Source organism: Amblyomma maculatum, chromosome 10, assembly GCF_055883805.1.
Source record: "Amblyomma maculatum isolate TAMU_Amacu chromosome 10, ASM5588380v1, whole genome shotgun sequence".
Lineage (NCBI taxonomy): Eukaryota > Metazoa > Arthropoda > Arachnida > Ixodida > Ixodidae > Amblyomma > Amblyomma maculatum.
In genome coordinates, this window is record NC_139353.1 from 40424456 (window position 1) to 40445232 (window position 20777).

Below are 20777 nucleotides of genomic sequence, written 5' to 3' on the forward strand. Positions count from 1 at the left end.
GTGTCTGATAAGTGTGTAGCACCATAAGTTCACTGAAGTCAGCAAAAAATGCAAGTGCTGATTCCACCATGTCATGACGCTGTACACAAGAAGGGAGTGCTGAATTCACTAATTCTTTGAGCTTTAAAAAGTACATTTGTGATGCACTACAGAGCAAGGTGTTTTAGAAGAATCCAGCTTTCTCACACCTTACACATCCTTCTCCAGGACGACCTAATTACCTTGTTTAATCCCCTTTGTGACCTGTAAGCCATAACATGCTGCACTTCAGCTACTGCAATCATAGCTTTAAATGATGTCAGTAAGCAGACCTTACACACAAGCACCATATCTGACCTTTATGCAACACTTCGTATACTGACACGCATGAATGAAAACAAATACACCACTTTCATGAGTTCTGTGCAGCCTGAACTTGAAACTTGCCTGCAAAGTAAAAAAAGAAGCCACTTTAACCACATTCATTTTGCACTACCCATGTACAGCCACCCAAATCTTTAACGGGCATGTGTGACAGCCGCATTTTCTATGCTCCTGCACCTTGGGGTGGACAAAACTTGCTGGAAGGACAAGATTAAGCTAAGGCTCGGTGAGCTTTTGCTTATATTTGGAATTTTAGTAGCTTAACTCCTCTGCACCGCTCAGAATCACAGAAAATGTGGCCGTCACACATGCCAGTTAATTTTTCGGGTGGCTGTACTTACAATTATAGATACACAACAAGAAATCATCAACAGCACGACTACACCCACTGCAAAGCAAAGACTTCTCCCATATCTTTCCAATTAACCCGGTACTATGCCAGCTGAGGTCACCTAATACCCGTAGACTTTCTAAGAATTTGATCTGCTGGCCTAACTTTCTCCCACCCTGCTGTTACATCTGCCTTGCCGTGGAGTCCAGTTCGTCACCCTTAGCAACTGTCTGTTATCATGCCTTCATGTACATGCCCTGTCCAGCCAATTTGGTTGAACCCTTTCAATTACATATTCTCTATGTTTCTGCCCTTGAGATACCAGTAAGATACAGCCATCATATACTTGGTTGGTTGGTTGGTTTACTGAGTTTAATGTCCCAAAGCAACTTGGGCTATGGGAGGCACATTAGTGGAGGGCTCCTGAAATTTCGACCACCTGGTGTCAGAATCAACCAATTGAAACGAAGCTAATTGATCGGTTTGTGGCAGTTTTTGTTTTTTGATTGTCACATTGCACTAACATTGCACAGCACACGGGCGCCTAGCTTATCGCCTCCATAGAAAAGCGGCCGCCACAGGAGGGATTGATTCCATGTCGGGTACAGCAGTCGAGTGCCCTACATGGCAGGGCTATACTTTCCTCGAGAGAGGTACTGGTGAGCTGCAATTCATGACCTGAGAGTGCTTTCTAAATATGCTCCATCCCAATCAGATTCTGTTTATTTCCCTTTTGCACTCCAGATCTGCTGCCACTACCTATCCTAAACTGCTAATCCTGTCCAAGCTGCTGAACACTAAAGTTTTCTAACCTACCATTCTGCATTGCAATTCGCCCCCAATTAGCTTGCAAAGCAATGCCATCAGCAAATAACATTACTGAGGTATTGTCCACTAACCGTTCCTAACTGTTCCCAGTCCATTTCTCTGAATACTCCCTCTAATCAAGTGGTGGAGATACGTATTGTACTTCTCTGCCTACCACTTTTCCTAATTGGGTTTTAGCGCTTTTTTTTAAAAGAAGGATTCCAGTTGCTGTGCAGTCATAAATACCCTTGAGTACTTCCAGTAAGAAAGGTAAGCTTTATTTTACTAGTAATGAGGTGCTCACAATAAAAACTTTCACTCTCTCTGTAAGACACCTGCAGCCAAATTATTCAATGATCACACCTCGAAAGCTATCGCAAGCCTGTTTATTAACCCCTGCTCCTATTGGATCACATGTCCAGCACTCAGAATTGACCAACTGAAGCGGGGCTAGTTGATTGGTTTGTAATAGTTTTTGTTTTGTGATTGTCGCGTAATACAGCACCTGAAATGTTTCTTACTTCAAGCCGTCAATTTTACCTCGCAGGCATTTGATGCAATTTATTATGTGGTTGCTGAATTCCTTTGATTGTATAGACACACTCCCACGTGGCACACTACTAATCTGGTTGGAGCTCAGATTACAAAGAAGTGCAAGTTATGCATTTAGCTTCCAGTTGCAAGACTAAGGTTACCTACAGTGCTGCCACATGTTTGGTGCTCTGCATCACAACAGAGGCAGATTTAAAGAGCAGTGGCGAAGAGGCAGTTGCCCCCCTCCCCCTCAAGCAATAATTTTTACACGTAAAAACCATGCTGAAGCTAATTTTTTCCATCAAGAACTCCCAAGAAATGCATGGTTTGAATGGTATTGTCCCCACAACAACCCCTCCTAGGGTGACCAACAAATCTGCTCCTACATCAGTGAATTCAATTGCTGTGAAGTAAAAACTACTATATGGAAACTGTTAGTCTGTTGCAGGTCATACTGAGCTTAACTTTACTTCGCTGACACCAGGGCAAAGCCCTTTCCCAGTGGCCTCCTAATTATCATCATGACGGCAGCAACAACCCTATTTCTGTAAACTGCTTAACTATTGCACTAAACCAGAGTTTCTGATGCCTCCAAGACTCTTTCTTCTTTCTTTCTTACATATTGCTCTACAACTCCAATAGGCAACCTGTCATCTGCTCTATGCAATTCTTGTTGAGTGCAAATAAATTTCTTGCTTTTAACATCAGCAAGAGTATCGTGATTGTAATTAATGTTTGTTCTCGACACCTCGTGCCCTTTTCATATTTTATTGTCACATTTACCATTTTCATTCCCACTGTTCACCAAGTGCTGCTCAGCACTAGCCACCTTATCTGAAATCATGCTAAGGTGGATGCAGGACAGCAACCCACATGCAACTTGCAGCACATTTCAGAGTCTAGTGGCCAGCACCGGGCAGCGCTAATGTCTGTCCAGACTACGTGCTTGAGTGTTCCTGTTAACTGAGTGGGCGGCGATGTAGAGAACTCGAGTGGTATACTACACCAAAAACAAAAATGGCATCCCTCACTGCTGCTCAGTGTTATGGGCAATACTTGAGCAGTAGGGACACCTAGCCCTTCAAGCCAGGTGGGTAATGAACACTTTACCCGAAATCAATGGTCTGTTATAGAACTTTTGTTCTCGTTGCCTGGAGCCCACTGTTCAAACGCTCTACACAAGGAAGGTGCAGACTGTATACCACACCACAAAAGATAGTGCAGTGCACACAACCACACATTCAAAGTTTCTGATTCCAAGCTACTCACTAGGGCTGCAAAAGTTGTTTGTCAGCTAGGTGTACTCAATGCTACCACCCTGGTGACTTACATGCAGGCATGGTGGTAACTTCCACTGTCACGACACTATTAATACCCAGGTTGGCAAGAGTTCCGCGGATGAGGCCGCAGGTGAAGGCCAAATACTGTAAAAAGCAAGCATTTCCAAGTTAAAAGCTAAGTGGCATTCATTAAGCAAAAACAAAAGTTGAGAACTGAAACGTAGTATGCAACGCATGGTTTGCTTCCTTGCAACATTTAGAGAACTGGTACGGAAGAGGACCCTGTATCATGCACTAGCGGCTGCAACGTGCCATAAACCGAACCAATTGGTGAAGGAACCATATATACCTCGCAAAGTAAGACTGGAAGAGCAGTGCATTACTGCACGCCTCAGGCTTTCGTATGAGAGGTAGACTCACCTTTGGGGCCATTTCGATGTACTGCTTGTTGTTCGACAGCTGTGTCAGGAACCGGAACTTGTTATCGTGCAAAACGTAAACACCCTGCATGCAAGAAGACGGAAAAGTTACACAATGCGTCCCCAACCATGCATCGCACACCAACACGGAAGCGTCAATTCTAGCTGAAACATACGTGATGGTTTGTCCTCAGGTTGTCGATCTGCTTCTTGTACACGGCAGACCAGAACTCTTTGCAGATGAATTTGATAACGTCAAGCTCGGTCTTGAACCTAGGCCAGTCTTTTGTAAGCCTGCACCCGTAGAACAAGCACATAGGTAGCATCTTTCCGGGAATTTGCACAGGTGACGGAGTAGCAACGACATGAAATTGGCAAGTTCATCCTCAATAGCTTCACAGCTTACCGTTCTACCAATCGGTATCCCGTAGAAAAACCGATCTGTTCCAGCTTGGTGACCGATGCATCCTGCGAGAATAGTTTTGTAATTAAAACGGCAATTTTGTATGGTGGGAGGACACGAACGGTGTATGTGGGTGCGTGGTATAACAAATTTTAAGCAGCACGGTAGCACGGCTTGATTATATTGAAGCATGGTGTTTCGCGCACTGATGCGTGATTACCCTTTCTGCCGCATCGTCCTGACAATATATAGAGCTTGTCATTTCCATGAACAAGAACTCAAACAGCGCGTCGTCCGCCATCTTCCTTTTCGTCGTCTGCTATGCGTACCGCAGAAAACAAGCATGTGAGTTACCTTAACTTTTGCAAAATTTAGTTTAAAAACACACTTCAAAATAGTTTGACAGTTATTTTCAGCTTTTTGTTTTGATTTATGTTAGACTAAGTACAAAGCAGTATCTGCGGTTCTGAATCATCAAGTGTAAGATGGCGACGACTGCTAGCGTGTTTTCACAGCTGAAAGCAGAGTTTGAAGCAGCACAGAAAAGTCTCAAAGATGTTGACGAAACTATCAAGAAGCTCACCGGCAGAGATCCAGAGGAGTTTAGGTAAGCATTAAGTCGCGCCGTATTCCTTCAGGTGAATTGATAAGCACGCAGCAACATCGGCGCAGAAAAGCCGCCGATTTCTATGATGCAAAACAACGCACACATTTTATTTGCTTATAGCTCGCTAATGCAAACATGTTATGCTGAGGGATAACGCCAAGGTATGTGAAGAGCTGTCTTAGTCTCAGAATAACTTCTTACTTTACTCGTGATGATCGGTGCCGGTGAGCTACACCGGCACGGAACATATCTCAAATGGCAGTGTTCTCCACCGCGCTTCACGTTCTGGGCACTAGTGAGTCTGTTTATTTCGATATGTGCGTTAATTTTGATATGGTCGTGCAGAAATCAGGCTCGACGACAGGGCGGACCCGCACAAGGAGCCCCTGCCGAGCAAGGAAGCCGGGATCGCTTTTTGGGGTGAGTCCAGATGGATACTATCGTAGGTTTACGTGAGTTACCGTGGGAGCATTTTTGAAGGCTGCTTACACCAGCTGCGCGCGACCCTGCTGACGAATAGTGAACCGCTGTCCGCAGCTTATGTTGCAGGTTTATGTGATGCGTTTTGAAAGCAACTAAAGGCACCTGTGAAATAATTTAAAACAATAGTAAGTTGTAAATCCGCTGCTAAAATGGCACGTTTTAAAAGGAACGTTATTTTAATGCCCCATGGATTCATTTTGTTAGCTTGCGTAAGTAACCGTTTGTGAGTACCGCGAAGATACTGGTGGAGTTGTCAGCGGGAATCGGGCAGCAGCATTTATGTGAGCTTCACTGCGAGAGTTATTCTACAACCGCAGCAAAATTGCAACCTCGTAAAAGCTCTGAGCGCCGTAGGCGAATGATTTCTTGGGTGCAAAGTTTAACGCGACGATTCTCGCATTGACGCCTGCCCCCAAACTGGGATGCTCACTGGAGTGCATGTTCCACCAACATTGCAGGAAGCCAAATGCTGGGACAGGACCTCCGCCTGCAAAACGGAGAAATATAGGAGGCCCTCCAATTCGGTATGTTTTCTGGCATTCAACATCACCACACTGATGTTGTAATTAAGTGCCAAGAACTTTTTGATTCACTCTGAAGAAAGCACTGCTGTGGTTGGTTTTTGCACAACTTCAAAGCAAGGGAATGCGTTCACAAGTACATTGTCAAAAAGGAAGAAAAAATATAACCACGATTCTTGACTGAAGTGTTGATTTGACATGTAATAAAAATTAGAGGGTCTCTTAGATGTCTGCTAAGAGGAGAATGGCAAAAGCCTACCCTTTCTCTCCTATGACTTACCTCTCATCGTTTGCTTATTACCGCCTCTCACTTTCATGCGAACGAGTGCTCGAAAGTTTTTCATAATTTTCAATTATATTGATCAAACTCAAGGCGGCGATGTCCTCTCAGAGGCATTCCTTGCCTAGTACACACAGGGATGATACAGTTATTGGGAGAAACTTCTCGTCGATTGACAGCCAAGCTGCTTGCATGCAGATTCTGCTTCAAGCGCATGCAGGAAGTTACTTGCAAAGAGTACTGCAGCTTTGTGGTACATCGTTTTGCTGTGAGACACGAAATGCCTCATGTGCGCAATGCCATCACGTGAATAGCATGCGAACCTGAGCACTGAGCTTTTGAAACAATCCTTTTCCCACGCTTTCATCTCTGATGATCACACAGACGCTGCATAGGGCCCCTTTTCTGCCATTCAGAGTATTGAAGCCAGATGTACGTTTTCCGCCGGCGGGGTTTAAACTTGAAGTTTGCAGTTGCAGTTTGCCTTCGACAGAAAAGGCGTCATTGCCGAGCCTTTTTCGAGTAGTGAGCAGCCTGCTTGTTGTCTCTTCGCTTCTGATTTGTTGACTTCTCTGGCCACATGCACCGTTAAAATTTTATATTGTTGACTGAAACATTGCTCTCAATCAAACAAGTAGACGAGGCTGCCTGTTCTGAAGGTTCCGCTAACCTTGTTATGGACACTTGGGCTACCTTTGTTGGGTTTATTGGTGCAGCACTTGTAGTGGGTATTGAGTTATCTTTCTTTTTTTTTCTTGGCGAAATTGTCCAGTGTCTGCAAGTTATTCCTGTAATCTCTCAAAAGGACTAGTTGCAGTAGTTGCCTTCTAAAACCAGTGTGTCAGCCTTAACAATCCGAGCTGTGATCCCCAACCTGTAGTGTGATAAGTCGCCACCACGGCAGACTCGGGCCAGGACGGGGATTTGGGGACGCGAGTTGTCTACTCAAAGTATTTGTTCTCGAGTAATCGTAATGGCAACACTCGAAAACAACCAGCGCAATGGGTGAATGTCCCGCCCGCATAAGGGGGTGAAATAAACCACAAAGGGGGGAAAGCTCGCGTGAAAAGGAGGAAGGAATGTTCTACTCACCTTGTGTGGCTTTGCTCACATGATGACCAAGGGCAGTCAGTCTCTTACAATGGCCAGACGATTTGGGGACAGCGGCGGTTTCCTTGGCAGAAACGTGGTCTGCACGCATGCACATCAACCTGCCAAAAGTCAGAAGACATTGGGGAGGAGCAAGCTTGTACCAGAAAGGAGGCCTCTCCAGATTCACGAGGGGAAAGAGGCAAGGCCTCCGTGGTGGCGTCATTGTGGGTGTACGAAAGGCAGTAGATGTGGCAGGTGTGCTCTCCCTCTCAAACCTCTCGAATGGAGAGAGTGTAACATTATGTGGCGATTATGTGCAATCATTACAATGGTATAGAGGATTCGTGTGTATCCCCATAAGTGTCATCAACCTGGGTTGTTTCCTTGAGCTATTTATAGAGTGCCAATATGACGGCCCACACACACACAATAAGCACGAGATTGAAAGTAAATTTCAAAACTGCAGTGAAGTGGTGCGCGCGCGCGCACACACACACACACACACACACACACACACACACACACACACACACACACGCACGCACGCACGCACGCGCACACACACACACACACACACACACACACACACACACACACACACACACACAGAGAGAGAGAGAGAGAGAGAGAGTTTGAGTAGAGGCTGTCTCATGGGTGCCAGATATTGAAGTTGTTCTTATGGTTCATTCAGTTTTGTGCAGAGATATTATTGGTACAGCTAGCACAACTTTTCTTTGCTTCATCATTTGGCTTTCACAGAACACCTGTTCAAGCTCCAGCAGAGGACAGTGGCGAGGATGAGGAGCTACCCCGAAAGGTATCGCTGCAGCCACTACCACGTTTGTAATTTGAAAATGAAAATGATACAACTTCTTTTGAAATCGCAGTACTTTTTGCTTTATGCAAACTGTTACTTGCTGCTAAAGGCAAGCTGGAAAAATGTAAATGTTGCAGACTGAGTGTTCACCTTGCCTAAATGCTTATTCTATTCTAGGTAGCCAGTTTTCTTTTTAAATGTAAAAGAAGACGTTTGGACAAATGTAAGCAGCCCCTTTTCAAAGCCCTCTTCAACTGACCTAAAGATATGTCGAGGTCAAGTTTCTTAGACGCTGTAATGTGCTATGGCTACTGCCCCTGCTAGTACCAGTTTTTGAATGTCCTTCTGCTATTAGGTGCTGTATTTTCACGAGGTTAAGTACTGTTTCCTTCACACAATTTGTCGTTTTCTAAGCATGTTCTCATACTAGGCATTTTTTCCCATGCTGGTTCATTATTCCGAATGCACGGGTCTACGTGTGACTGTGCATCTACCATATTGCCTTCTTTTTTATCCTGGCAGCTGTTCTGTGCATTGACACACAACATCTGTTTGCTGAGTTCTTGACACTTAGCCTGCTTAGTTGTAGGAAGAGCACGTTCGCTGTACTATATGGCTTTTGCATTCTGTCCTATATCAGGTCAGGTATGAATGCTTCTCGCAGCTGCAGTGCTGTCTCCTATGCTCACAGATTCTGCATGGAGAAGCATCTGATGGTGGATTTTGTTTACTGCTATGTTTGATTGCAATACTGTCCTGTTTTCTTCGGAATTCGTTTTTATTTCCAACTACACCTGAAGAAGTTTTAGCTGTTATTAATAGCCTCAAAGTGACATGTGCTGGCTTGGATAACCTTAACCCCAGTCATTGCAAATTGCAAATTGCAAATTGCAAATCTCATATGCCATGCTCTAACTGCAGTCATTAATTTGATGTTTAGAACAGGCGTTTTCATCCGCGAACTAAAGCATGGCAATATAACGGCAGTTTTTAAAAAAGGTGACTGCATCTCAATAAAGAACTATAGACCTATTTGTGTGCTACCATGTTTTATTTATATTGAGAAAGTAATTGTAAAGCGCCTAACAAAATATCTTGACAAGTTTAACATCCTTTCTCCGTGTCAGTATGGCTTCCTTTCTGGGTACTCTACTGATCTAGCACTTGTTTTTTTGACAGAAAACTTAAGAAGCCGCTTGATAATGGGAAATGTGCTGGCCTTGTGTTCATGGACTTATCTAAAGCTTTCGACTCGCTTAATCACGCCATTCTACTTATTATACTCGATACGATTGGAATTACAGACCCACCTTTATCGTTACCTCCTAGTTGCTCACTGGATAGAAATCAGGTTGTTAGTATTGCAGGCACTTACTCAAAAGTAGCAACTAATATAGGCGTCCCTCAAGGTGCCATCTTAGGACTGCTTCTCTTTTTACTTTACATAATGATCTGCCTAACTGTCTTACATCCACCAGTTGTCTTCTGTACGCTGATGGCACCGCGATCCTAAGCTCTGACAATTGAATTACTTCTCTAGTCAGCAAACTTAACCATGACCTTGTTAGCATTATGGCCTGGTCCAAGCTAAATCGTTCAAAAGTCAATCTTACTGTGACAAAATTTATGTTGTTAACTTCGCGCTCGTCACTGCCTAATCCTTTTCCTTTCATTTCAGTTAGTCACCACACAGTTCCTCCCAGCGATTGCTGCACATACTTAGGAGTTAGATTCAACTCTAGTCTAAAGTTTCATCATCATATAAATCACATCGAAAAGAAAATTGCTTATGGAATTTGAGTTCTTGTCAAATCCCGTACAATCTTCCCTATACCTACTCTTATGTTGTTGTATCATGCATTCATTCATTCCCACATTAACTATGGCAGACTCTCATGGGTCAACACACACACTTGTCGTCGTTACAAACTTGACAGAATCGAGCAATTAGGATTCTCACATTTAATTCACACAGCTCTAATGCAATGCACCTATTGCATGACAATCATGTTATAATGGTTACTGAACTCATAGAATATAATTTAGGTGTTTTTCTGTTTAAGTTGATAATCTGATTCCTGTGGCTCTCATTTCTAATGAATTCTTCATCAATACGAACAGAACAAGATTTGCACTAAATCATAACTTAAATTTACCTAAAGTGCATACTAATTATGGAAAGCAAACCGTAAAGTACATTTTACATCATTCTCACTTTGGAACACACTACCTCCAGCCTTAAAACTGCAGAATAGTTACCGGTTTAATTCAGAACTTAAGAATTTTTTTAGGGGGCTCGTAATGAAGTCATGGATGGTACTGGTACATTTTTAACATGGAAACAATTGCTTTGAAGAAAAAAGTTACAGCCCCTCGAAGCAAAGCCCTTGAAGCATTGTTTGGTGCCACCTGACAATGTACTGTGATGGGTGAGTAAGACAATACAATTAGAAATATTATTGTTCATGGCATCACTATGTGCTTCTCTGCACTTCTTCAATGCAATGGGGAGAAGCGCGACTCATACTTGTCAATTCAATATTTTGGATGTTGGTGCAACAAAAATGGGCATTCTTTACTCACGGCCTATATAAAAGTTGAGTCCTTGAATATAACAGATTCATCAGAAAATTGTGCAGTTGCTCTTTAAAGGACCCCAGGAGGTCGAAATCATTCAGAGCCCTCCACTGGTCCGCATCTTTCATAGCCTGATCTGCTTCGAGATGTTAAACCCCATAAACCGAACCAGTCCAAACCATCTGGTCAGGGTGTGAGAGGGCACAAGACTCCCATTTTGGAATCTATGTAAGAGCCATGGACTGAAGTTAAGACTGAAGTTTTTGCCTTCGAAGTGACAGATGGCATTGCTGTTCCTGCAAATGGGGAGAAGTACTTTTTGGCTCAGTACTGTGGCAAACAACTTGTGGGTCTTATTCAACACCAGCATTAAAAAATGTCCACTGCTAAATGCCACCTTTTTGCAAAAGATTTGAACACCAACACATTGTTCAGAAGTGTTGCACAAAAGTGAGGCTCAGAAGCCACTACTGTCTGGTTTCCTTGGCGTTTACTTGAATTGGATGAGGAATCAGGAGATGTGCATTGAATGCTTTGTTGGTGAACGCAGGGTGGGGTGCAGTCCTCTGTGGTGGCGGCACCCACCAAGGAGTCTGTGCGGACAAGGCGAGAGGCGAGCGCGGCTCAGAAGGGCGACAGAAAGTGCCTGGAGCGCAACCGGCGCATGTTTGGCATGATAATGGGCACCCTGCAGAAGTTCCAGAGCGAGGAGACCAGGCGCAAGGACCAGGTGCAATCCCAGAAGCGTGCTGAAATTGAGCAGAAGCTGGAGGAGGCGGCCGAACGGGAGAAAGCGGAGCTGCGCAAGGAACGCCAGGACCTCTTCCTGGCGCGTCGCCAGAAGCAGCAGGGCCTGCGGCGGCTCGAGCTCAAGCTTGAAGTGGCACGCCTGGTGAGTAACCGCGGCTGCCACTGTTGACGCTTAAAAGCCGCAGTGTCGTACCAACTTGCGCGAGCTTCTTGTGAAGGAATTGAGAATGAAGCTCTCTCTCTTTTGTGACATCCTTCTGTTTACAAACTCGCAGCACGAAGAGGCCGAAGCTCGCCAGCTACTTCTGCTCAACTTCATCCACACGAAAGCCAAGCCGCACATCATGTTTAAGCCGGCTAGGCACACTCCGGAGACGCAGAGACGGCTCAAGGAGTCCCAGAAACGCGTCCTTGGTATGTGCGATTTTTGTGCAGTGAAACTTGTCACAGAGCGCTGTCATTGCCACCTTCCAGTCCCGTTTACTCAACACAACAGGCCCACTTTCAGAGCACAGCTCTTGGGTACCCGTTCCACTCCATTCCACCCTGCCACCTGCTAAAGAGAGTAAAAATGGAAATCTATTCCCTGGATTTAAAAGAGGCTGGAGAGGATGGTGTTCACCATTTTCCTCATGTGTGAAGCCAAATGTGAAGATGCTGATAGAAGCCATAGAGACATTGCCATTATGCAGCAGTTCTGCTTCCAACACTCCCATTAGCGCATGCAGATTAAAGTAGTGTACAGAACTGCGAAAATTTGTCTTCGTCGCACAGTTTTCATCGTAAAAGTAGCATACCATTGCCCATGTTTTCCACAAAATGAATTCTACATTCACGCGAGTGGGTTTGGCAGTACTGGGGGGAACCATTCCATAATCCAACATTCCAATATTTTTTCCCCTCAAATGGAATTCATTCCTGTTTATTTTATTTTTTTCGTGCAGGCATAATTGAGAATCGGCGTGCAAAGGTCAAGGAGGAGCTAGACGCCATTGATGAGCTCTACCACCGTGACCATGCACCACCAGCAGAAGAAGAAGAAGAGGAAGAAATCCACCTTGACAAAGAGAACAGGGGACCCCCAAACAAGGCCAAGGCGGCGGCTGAAGAGGAGGCCGCAGCAGCGAAAAATGGCGCCGAGGATTCACAGACAGAAGCAGCTGCGGAGAGGCACGACGAGGCTGGGGAGAAGGCAGCGCCCGCGGGCAACGGCGAAGTGACGGAACCACTGACAGCAGATGACAGCGCGACCACGGAGCCAATGGACACCTCCGAGCCTGAAGCTGCAAGTCGAAAACGGGATCCTCTGGAGCAGGCAAAGGCCACAGGTGAGCTGCCTTGTGGATTTCAGAAGATGGTCTGCCTTTTTTATTTCATTCTAGCTGTTCACAGTGTCAGCTAGCATAGCCCCATGAGATCTCGTGGTCGCCTGCTTGAAATGGTACCATCGCTAGGAGGTTCACGTGGCCTTTTACTGGGAGACTGTGGACTAAATGAAGTTGACCACTATCGATAGTTCAGCACACTCATCACAGAGTGTGCTGTTTTCTTTCAATGAAAACTAGAAAATGTCGAAAACAAAACGGGTGTCACCATGAACAGCTGATTCCATAGTGTGTGTCGACACAGGTTGCTGGATCCCAGAGGTGTGGCTACAGCACCATCCACTTCAAAACAGTGATCATGGAGTCCTTTTTGATGCAGAGTTGACACGAGTTTGAACTTGGGAGGAAGTCTTTTAATCTCAGCTATCTCGGTAATAGACACCGGTAATAGAATAGTCTTATGCAGCTGGACAAACGTCGGCATATTCTGGTAAAAGCCGTATGGTCAACTCTTGCTATTAAAAAATATTTAAAATGGTGTTGTCCTCGTTGTCCCTTTAAAAAGGGGAATATGTTCTTAGGCTGAAAATATTTATTAATACATACAGTCAAACCTCGATATAATTAACACTCATATAACGAATTATTGAATACAGTAAAAGCTCGTTAATTCGAACTTCACGGGACCGGGAAAAAAGTTCGAATTATGCGATGTTCGAATTATCGAATGGCCTCGAAAAAACGGACCAAAACCGTTTGTACTACGGTAAATGTACCGTATTTAGTCGCGTAACGAACTCGCTCACATAATGAACCCACCCAGCCCTGATTTGTGCCTACGAATCTGAAAAAAAAATAATAATAAAGGTGTCAGTCGTTAGCGCGTCCCTCCGTTTCCCGCCTTCACCGTCCACAACGCATTTCTTGGCAGTGCGCCAAGATGCTGCGCGGAGATAACGGCGTGTTTATCTTTTGACTTTAGCTCGGGTAGGGAGGAGGAAAGCGAACTTGGCAAAGTGCCAGCGCTTGTCCGGTTGTGCAAGCCTCCTTTTCAGTATGTTCGCTTTACCATGCTATGAGCGACTTGGGCGGGCGGCGCCGTCTACTGCCACTCCAATCATCGGAATGAACGGTGCTAAAAGCTGCGTCATGATCGCCGCTGACTCGCGAGCTTCCGTTGACGACTGATGGGTGGAAGGAAGGATGGCTATCGAAAAAAAAAATTAACCCATAGTGTCCGTCCAAAATCATAGCCTTTTATGGGCATTGGCTGGGACCGCGCCGACAGTACTTATCCCTGTTTCCAAATTAACAGGGTTGGAATTAACGAGTATTTAGTTGCGAGCTACGGAGGTTGCGCAGAAGAGAGAGCAGGCAGCCGCCGCCGCGTGGCCATGCACTGACCTTGCCGCGGCCGCGTCCCCTCCCTTCAATGCCGCCGGCCGCCACGCCGGTCATGGCGCCATTTAAGTTTTACCCACTATTCTATGGTTTTACCTGGCTCCTTATTCTATCCCCGTTTTGGACGTGCGCAGCCTCTAATTATGCCTACCGATCGCGGAGGTGTTTTTTTACTTTTTTTTTTCCCGCGTGATGTGCGCCAAGCCGCCCAGACGCGGCGGCGCGTAGTTCGAATTATCCGTAGCGGAACCGACTCGCGTTCGAATTAACGGGCTTTCTTATACACAGATCTCTATGGAGCTTGGCCGGACCACGTAGTGTAGTTCGAATTATCCGAAAATTCGAATTATCGAGGTTTGAATTAACGAGCTTTCACTGTATATCTAACTCTTCCAAAAAATATTTTTGTCAAACACGTGTATCTTTAACTTCCCATAGCGAACGCGGTTAAGCATAAAACGGATATAACAAACTTTGCGATGCCAAGCACTACCTCATTTTATTAGCAGGAGGCAGGCTTTGTTGCACTACAAGTGTATTGTGCGGTGCAGCAAACGTTCAGGACTACCTCGCAGGCGTTGACAGCGCCACAGATGCCACGTCGGCATTGAGGGTTGACAACCACAGAAATTGTTCGCATCTCACAATCGCTGACAGCGCTGCTTCAGCAGCGGCGGTAGCGGCACGATCGAATGTTGCTTTTGCCCTTTTGCGTCTTTTGCATTTTAGTGTTAGCAACGGGTGGCCGTCGTAGCGTTTGATGGAGGCTGCGTTGGTGGTTGTGTCGAGTGAGGTGCGCAGGTGTGTGTAGTGCTGTGTTGGCACTGAACATGAAAAAAAGAGCAGCACTGACGTTAAAGACCAAGCTCGAGATAAAATCAGGGATTTCAAGGCAGTTTACAAGAAATGACTGATTGACACCCTTCTCGTGAAGCTTCGTATGAAGCATGACTTGAAGATCGACTTGCTGGGAGCATTAAAGCGGCATGGGACAGCTTGAAAGGCGAAACGATTGCCAACTGCTTTCAGCACGCAGGTTTTGTTCCAGCAGAGGCCCGTGCATCAAGTGACAATGGGGATGATCCCGACGAAACAGAAGCAGAGCTCCGCGAGCTCAATGAGACCTGGAACAATTTTTCGCCTATTGTTGGTGACATGCCCGCAACAGATTTTGTAGGCGGCGACGATATCGCAGCGACCACGGCTGTACTAATGAATGCTGAAATCGCTGCAGAAGTTTCTGAACATCCCGCAGACGAAGCTCAGGCTGACAGTGCAGACGATGAGAACATTCCGACTTCACAAGAAGCGCTTGCTGCAGATTTACTGCATCGCCAATGCAGTGCTATTGAGGGCAGTGGGAACGCGGTCAACACAAAAAAGCAGGCCGCGATAACGCAGTTTTTTGCGCGTAAATAAATGAACGTGACCCAAGTAAGTGCCCTCAGAGTTGCTGTGCCTTCTCTGGTTGAATTTTGCTGCTCTTGCATGTATTTTCTACGAAATTTTATATTACGAATTATGGATATAGCGAACTACTTTTTGATTTTTTAGCTGTTCATTATAACGAGGTTTTACTGTATAGCCACAATTCAGGGAACGTGCACTTTTTGTGGGCTGGTTGCAAATATAACATATAAATTCTTGCAAAGCAAGACATTTCGCACTTTATCATTGGTACATACTTTAAAAAAATGCTGGAAATGAAAAATATTTAGGAAAATGTGTGGTCCAACTGCCTGATTTTTAAGAATGTACCTAACTATTGAATGAGGTAAAAAACCATCTGTTGATACCTTCACTTCATAAAGATTGGCATGACTTAGCATAAGGTATGAACAGGTCCTTTTGTCTCAGTGCTTTCAAAATTCAGCTTGTGTTTGCGTTCTTAGTGTGAGAGATTTTGAAACATCCATTCCAGTGGCGACAGTGGTGAACCAAGATCTGTTCCTAGTTTTTTCTGGATGTTTCACCTTTTTACGTTGTTGCACTTTGGAGAAGCCATAGTGATAGCCGAGTGTCGCTGTGTCCTTCTTCTTCGTACTATGTTCCTCAAACCAGACCCACCCTTATGCACAGTTGTAGTTCTGTAGTTTGCAGATGTTTCGCCTTCATGCAGGTAGTCACTGCGTTTATCTTCTTCTATGCCATGTCACTGCGGGAATGGTCCTCTCATACCATGCTAGCACGCTCTTTGAGGCTTCGCTGCTTTGCACTTTGGCACTGCAGAGAAGCCATTGAAGTGGGTGAGCGCTGCACCATTGTGAAAGCTTTTCATGTGCTGTGCCTCGTTTCAGCCCACTTGTGTGTTAGTACATGTTGGTTGATAACTAAATGTATTATGAGACTAGAACTTGTCGAAATTTCGGAAGTCGTAGCAGCGAAATATCGTTATTCAGGAACTTATTAACTGGAGGAGAAAGTGTAACTGTACAGGATATTTGTACTGTCCACTAGTTTGGGTGCATGAACAGGGAACATATCAATGAGGTGGTAGTAATACAGGGCAGTCCATATTTGTCTGTCCTTGTTGTGAAAAATTTTCCTGTGCAAACGACTGGACTGTTCGGGTTCAAACGCCGACTACAAGGTAACTTGTTATCGTCTACGCTTCGACCGTCACAACGAAAAGTTCCACTTTTTCATCGATTTCGAAAATGCCGGCAGATTTAGGCGTTAAATTACATTATCGAAAAGCGTAGACCATAACAAGTTACCTTGTGATCGCCGTTTGAGCCAAAATAGTCCAGTAGTTTGCACAGGAGGATTTTTCACAACTCGGACAGATAAATGCAGAACGCCCTGTATGTTGTGAATATTTTTTTTACCTGTTTTACAAAGTTTGGTTGCCATCTGCACAGTAGAAAATTAAAATTAATCTCTTTGTGAGATGGGGCGCACTCACTATCGAAAGCGCCTATAAACGCTGATTTCAAGACACAGCTGCATAGCGGGCAAAAAACTACGCGGAATGTATCCCCAAGTTAGAATGCTTGTTCTTCGCGCTCTCTAGACAAAAAGGACCTGCTATCGAGAGAATATTGGGTGGCTAAAAAGAAAAACAGAAAGAAAAGGCAAACTTTGGGTTGTGGCAACAGCGGATTGGCTGGTGAACTGAAATAGAAGCTTGGATTGACTAAAATGCAGCTTGTATCCTTCCAACACTGTTTTCGCTCTATTGGGAGCCTGGCTAACCAAAGTGCTGGACAAGCTGGAGATAAAAATGAGCCTAGATGAAGAAGCACCCCCAGCAAGCAACCAAAGAAAGCATTGCACGAGTGCAGGCAAGAGCGCATGACAGCTGTAAAGGTGAAAAAAAAAAAGTAAAAGGCAGCTCGAAGCAGTCACCGCAGAGCAGTGTTGTATTGAAAAGGGCGGCTCAGCGTATGCACCAGGCCACTTTGATTAATTTATTTAGGGGATAAATTTGAATAGCATGTTTGGAAATCTTTGAACTCGTTTTTCTCAAGTACCATTTTTTTCAAGAGAACTATCTTTAGAAAAACTACCATTTCTGTTTTCAAAGTGGTTCCTGGACTTAAATTTTGTTCTGAACAAGGTAAAGTACTTTTTGGATTCCTAATTATTCTTTAAGATTAAAAAAGTATCAAATATGTAAAATGCTCAGATTTTTAGAATGTCTTAAAGAACCGAAAGAACCCAGTTGGCCTTAACCTGCACAATGAACTACCTAGAAGTTATCCAAGCACAAACGGTTAGTATGTCTTCATTAGTTTTGAAATTATATGTTGTCCCAAGATGAGACACTCAATTACTCATTATGACAGCTACAATTCTTTATCTATTTCTGCCAACGTGATGAAACTTAGAGTATATTCTAATAAGGGGAAGATACGTCGTCTGAAAATTTCATCGAAATTGGTGCAGTAGTTCAAAAGTCGACCCTTTAGCCACACATCCCCTACTGATACATATCAGGGAATACAGCTAGGCTAAGACAATCATCCTGCCTATTACTGAATTTGAGTGACAGGGTTCTCGAGCTGCAGTTTTGAAAACAGAATAAATATGTTTGCTTTCTCTTTCATAATGTTTATGTTTAGTTGCCATGTCTTCAGGTGACACTTAGCCATGGGAGCTAAATCTGTGTGTCTCTCTGTTGAAAACATGTCTTGTGGCCACCTGCCTTGGACTGCAGTAAACCCTTTTACGGAATTGCATTTTTCACTCTTCATTGTGCCCTGCAGTAAAAAGCAATGCTTGCTTCATGTCACCAGTGATGTGCTTTTAGATTCTTTTGCTAGACTATGCCCCAGAAATTTTTAGATGAAGCGGTTACATGCACGGCCCACTAAAATTTTCGTCAACGATGTTTGCATCTCTGTGCCTTTAGCAGCTTTCATTGTGGAAACTTAGGTGGACACCGCTCTGCTCTAAAAATCTCTGGTTACTCTGTGGCACGCGAGATTTATTTTAGCTATTCGTACATCGCTTTTGCTGACACATTCACAATGACATTCACGATAAACCGATTTTTTCTAGTGCTTGCTGCTTGTATGCATATATGCAAGTTTTAAAGCTCTTGCTGATGATAAGCCTTTCTTTTATTGTGAATGCTAATGTTTGAAAAGATGACTTTTATTTTTGTACATTTCATTTTTATTTTTATATTATTTGTTTGTTTTAGAAGCTGTACAGCAGTGAGTCACATTTGCAGCTTTTAGGCGCCTTGTCAGTTTGCGGGCGTATTATACAGCTAGCTGCTAACTTTAGTATGGGCCCTTGCGTTAACTTTGCCATAAATACCTTGTCATGTTAACATGTTTAGCTACTAAATAAAGATGTCTGTCTGCAGTCAGCTGAATGCAGGTTCAACTGCTTTTGTATTATGGTTTTTGGCATGTAGTTGCTAAACGTGTTACGTATTTCTGCCCCCAGCTCCCAGCGATCAGGAGCTGGCACGAGGCGAAACTGGACCTTCCAAAGGGGAGGCAAATAGGGAGGATGCGGATGCCACCGTAGCCAACACCACATTGCCGGAAGACGCCGCCAAGATGGGAGAGCGAGCGCCGGCAAGAGAAGAAACGTCAGTGGCCGTCGATGCACCCAGCATCAATGCCCTGGGAGACGAGAAGTTTGAACCCATCTACGATGAATGAGACAACCTCCCCCGATGTGCTGCACTCACCGTCAGCTGTACAGGCAAAAGACATCGTAGCATCATCGATCAGTGGCTTGTTTTCTATTTTTCTGAAGCTAATATCCGCTGCTGCAGGCTACACGGCAATCTTAAGGCTGCTGCTGCTGCCTCTGCCTCTCTTTGGAGGAGAGAAAAAGGAAAAAAGCAGGGCTATATGTAACCACAGCTCACATGGACCCAGGAAGGTTGTTGGAAATCAGCTTTTTGGACTGTGGAAAATAACATCCTTCAGGGAAATTTGTGACAGCTCTCCAGGTGGTGTTGACCTTGTGAACCCACATGTTTACTCGCTTTTTGTTGTCGCATGATACAAACCGAGACATCAGAGTTGTGGCGGAAATTTCGCTCAAAACTGGTGAGTGTACATTTTGTCGCTACATATGTTGTCAGCTGAGTAGTTATGGAAGTCTTATTTACAGGACTCTCTTCCCAGACTTTTGAATTGCTAAGTGGTCTGACCCCGATGTATGCACTGCTGAACTTTTGCCTGCCCTTTGGCCTGTTGGATGGTATTGAGTTGAGAAGGTCCTTAATAGGCCGGCTTCACTCCCATTCTTTGGCAATGCTGTATATGTTTTTTTTTTGTTTTTTTTTTTGTAGGGGATATGTTTCATCCACTGTAGTTTGTTATCAGTGAGCACCACGTTAATGCCATTATTCTTTGTTGTGCTGTTATGAAGTCACACTCATCATTAGAACCACCACTTTTGAGTACATCATGCAGGACCATCAGCATTTATTGTGGCCGTTTCATGAGATAGCAGCTATCTGGTTATTTTCGTCCTTTAGAGTGTCCTTCCTAGTTGTGTAACACTTGCAGGCTTGGTGCTGCTTAGTGAGGTATAGTAAGCGCCTGCAGCTTGTAAGAAGCTTGCTTTCCCTGAAGAGCGTATCCTGTACCATTCTTATTCAATTGCTTTCATGTACAGTTCATGCCTGGCAAGGCGACAGTTCCAACACGCCGTATCAAAACCGTAAGTGACCTGATGGCCTAGTCATCAAAAAGCTTGGCAAAAGCGTGGCTGAATATTGCTGCCAGATTTAACCTTCGGTGCTCATCCTGTCCATGAACAGAGGTACCTGCTAGGTGTGAAACTCTTCAACATTTGTTGAAGTTTTGGCCCAGAGCCTAGTTTGAACAATAACTGTACCACCTTGGAAGACAATAGGATTGGGTCAGCCATGAGCCAAAATGTATAGACATGCGGAATTGTGTTGCAGTTCTGTTCGTCTAGCAAAGGTACTTTTTAAGGGTCATTAGTGAGCAAGGTGGATCTTTTCTTTACCACTATTTGTGTGTATCATCATTCAGAGAAAGGTGTGCTCAAATGTGTACAAAACGTCGCCCGAGCATCATTTAACGCGGCATCAACAACCCACTCGGCAGCATCGACGTTGCACCGCTTGGATTCGACAGGTCTCTCGTCTTAATGAACTCACATCCATCTCTCTGTACAGAAGATGAGCTCCGGAGAAACTGTTTTTATCATCTGTGAGTTCATATGCATACATAGCAACGTCGACAATAAAAAGAAAAGTATTGCATAGAGAATGCGCTGTTCGAAGCCTTTCTTCTACTGTTTATAATTAGCTGAAACTTACACAGTAGTTGTGTATGGCTGGAAA

General features: G+C 44.4%; 2 protein-coding genes across 2 annotated transcripts; one reads left to right on the top strand and one right to left on the bottom strand.

The window, feature by feature from the left end:
* Window positions 1–323: 323 nt before the first annotated feature.
* On the bottom strand, window positions 324–4449 carry Trs33 (trafficking protein particle complex subunit Trs33). Its single transcript, XM_084582555.1, has 6 exons — window positions 4358–4449; window positions 4141–4202; window positions 3911–4028; window positions 3736–3819; window positions 3366–3459; window positions 324–426 (listed from the first exon to the last, which is right to left on the bottom strand). The coding sequence occupies exons 1-6, from the start codon at window positions 4436–4438 to the stop codon at window positions 392–394; spliced, it is 474 nt and encodes a 157-aa protein (XP_084438681.1). The 5' UTR covers window positions 4439–4449; the 3' UTR covers window positions 324–391.
* Window positions 4450–4611: 162 nt separating this feature from the next.
* Window positions 4612–20713, top strand: Pnn (desmosome associated protein-like protein pinnin). Its single transcript, XM_084582552.1, has 8 exons — window positions 4612–4744; window positions 5090–5164; window positions 5686–5751; window positions 7880–7937; window positions 11065–11406; window positions 11540–11678; window positions 12209–12592; window positions 18890–20713. The coding sequence occupies exons 1-8, from the start codon at window positions 4623–4625 to the stop codon at window positions 19108–19110; spliced, it is 1407 nt and encodes a 468-aa protein (XP_084438678.1). The 5' UTR covers window positions 4612–4622; the 3' UTR covers window positions 19111–20713.
* Window positions 20714–20777: the final 64 nt, after the last annotated feature.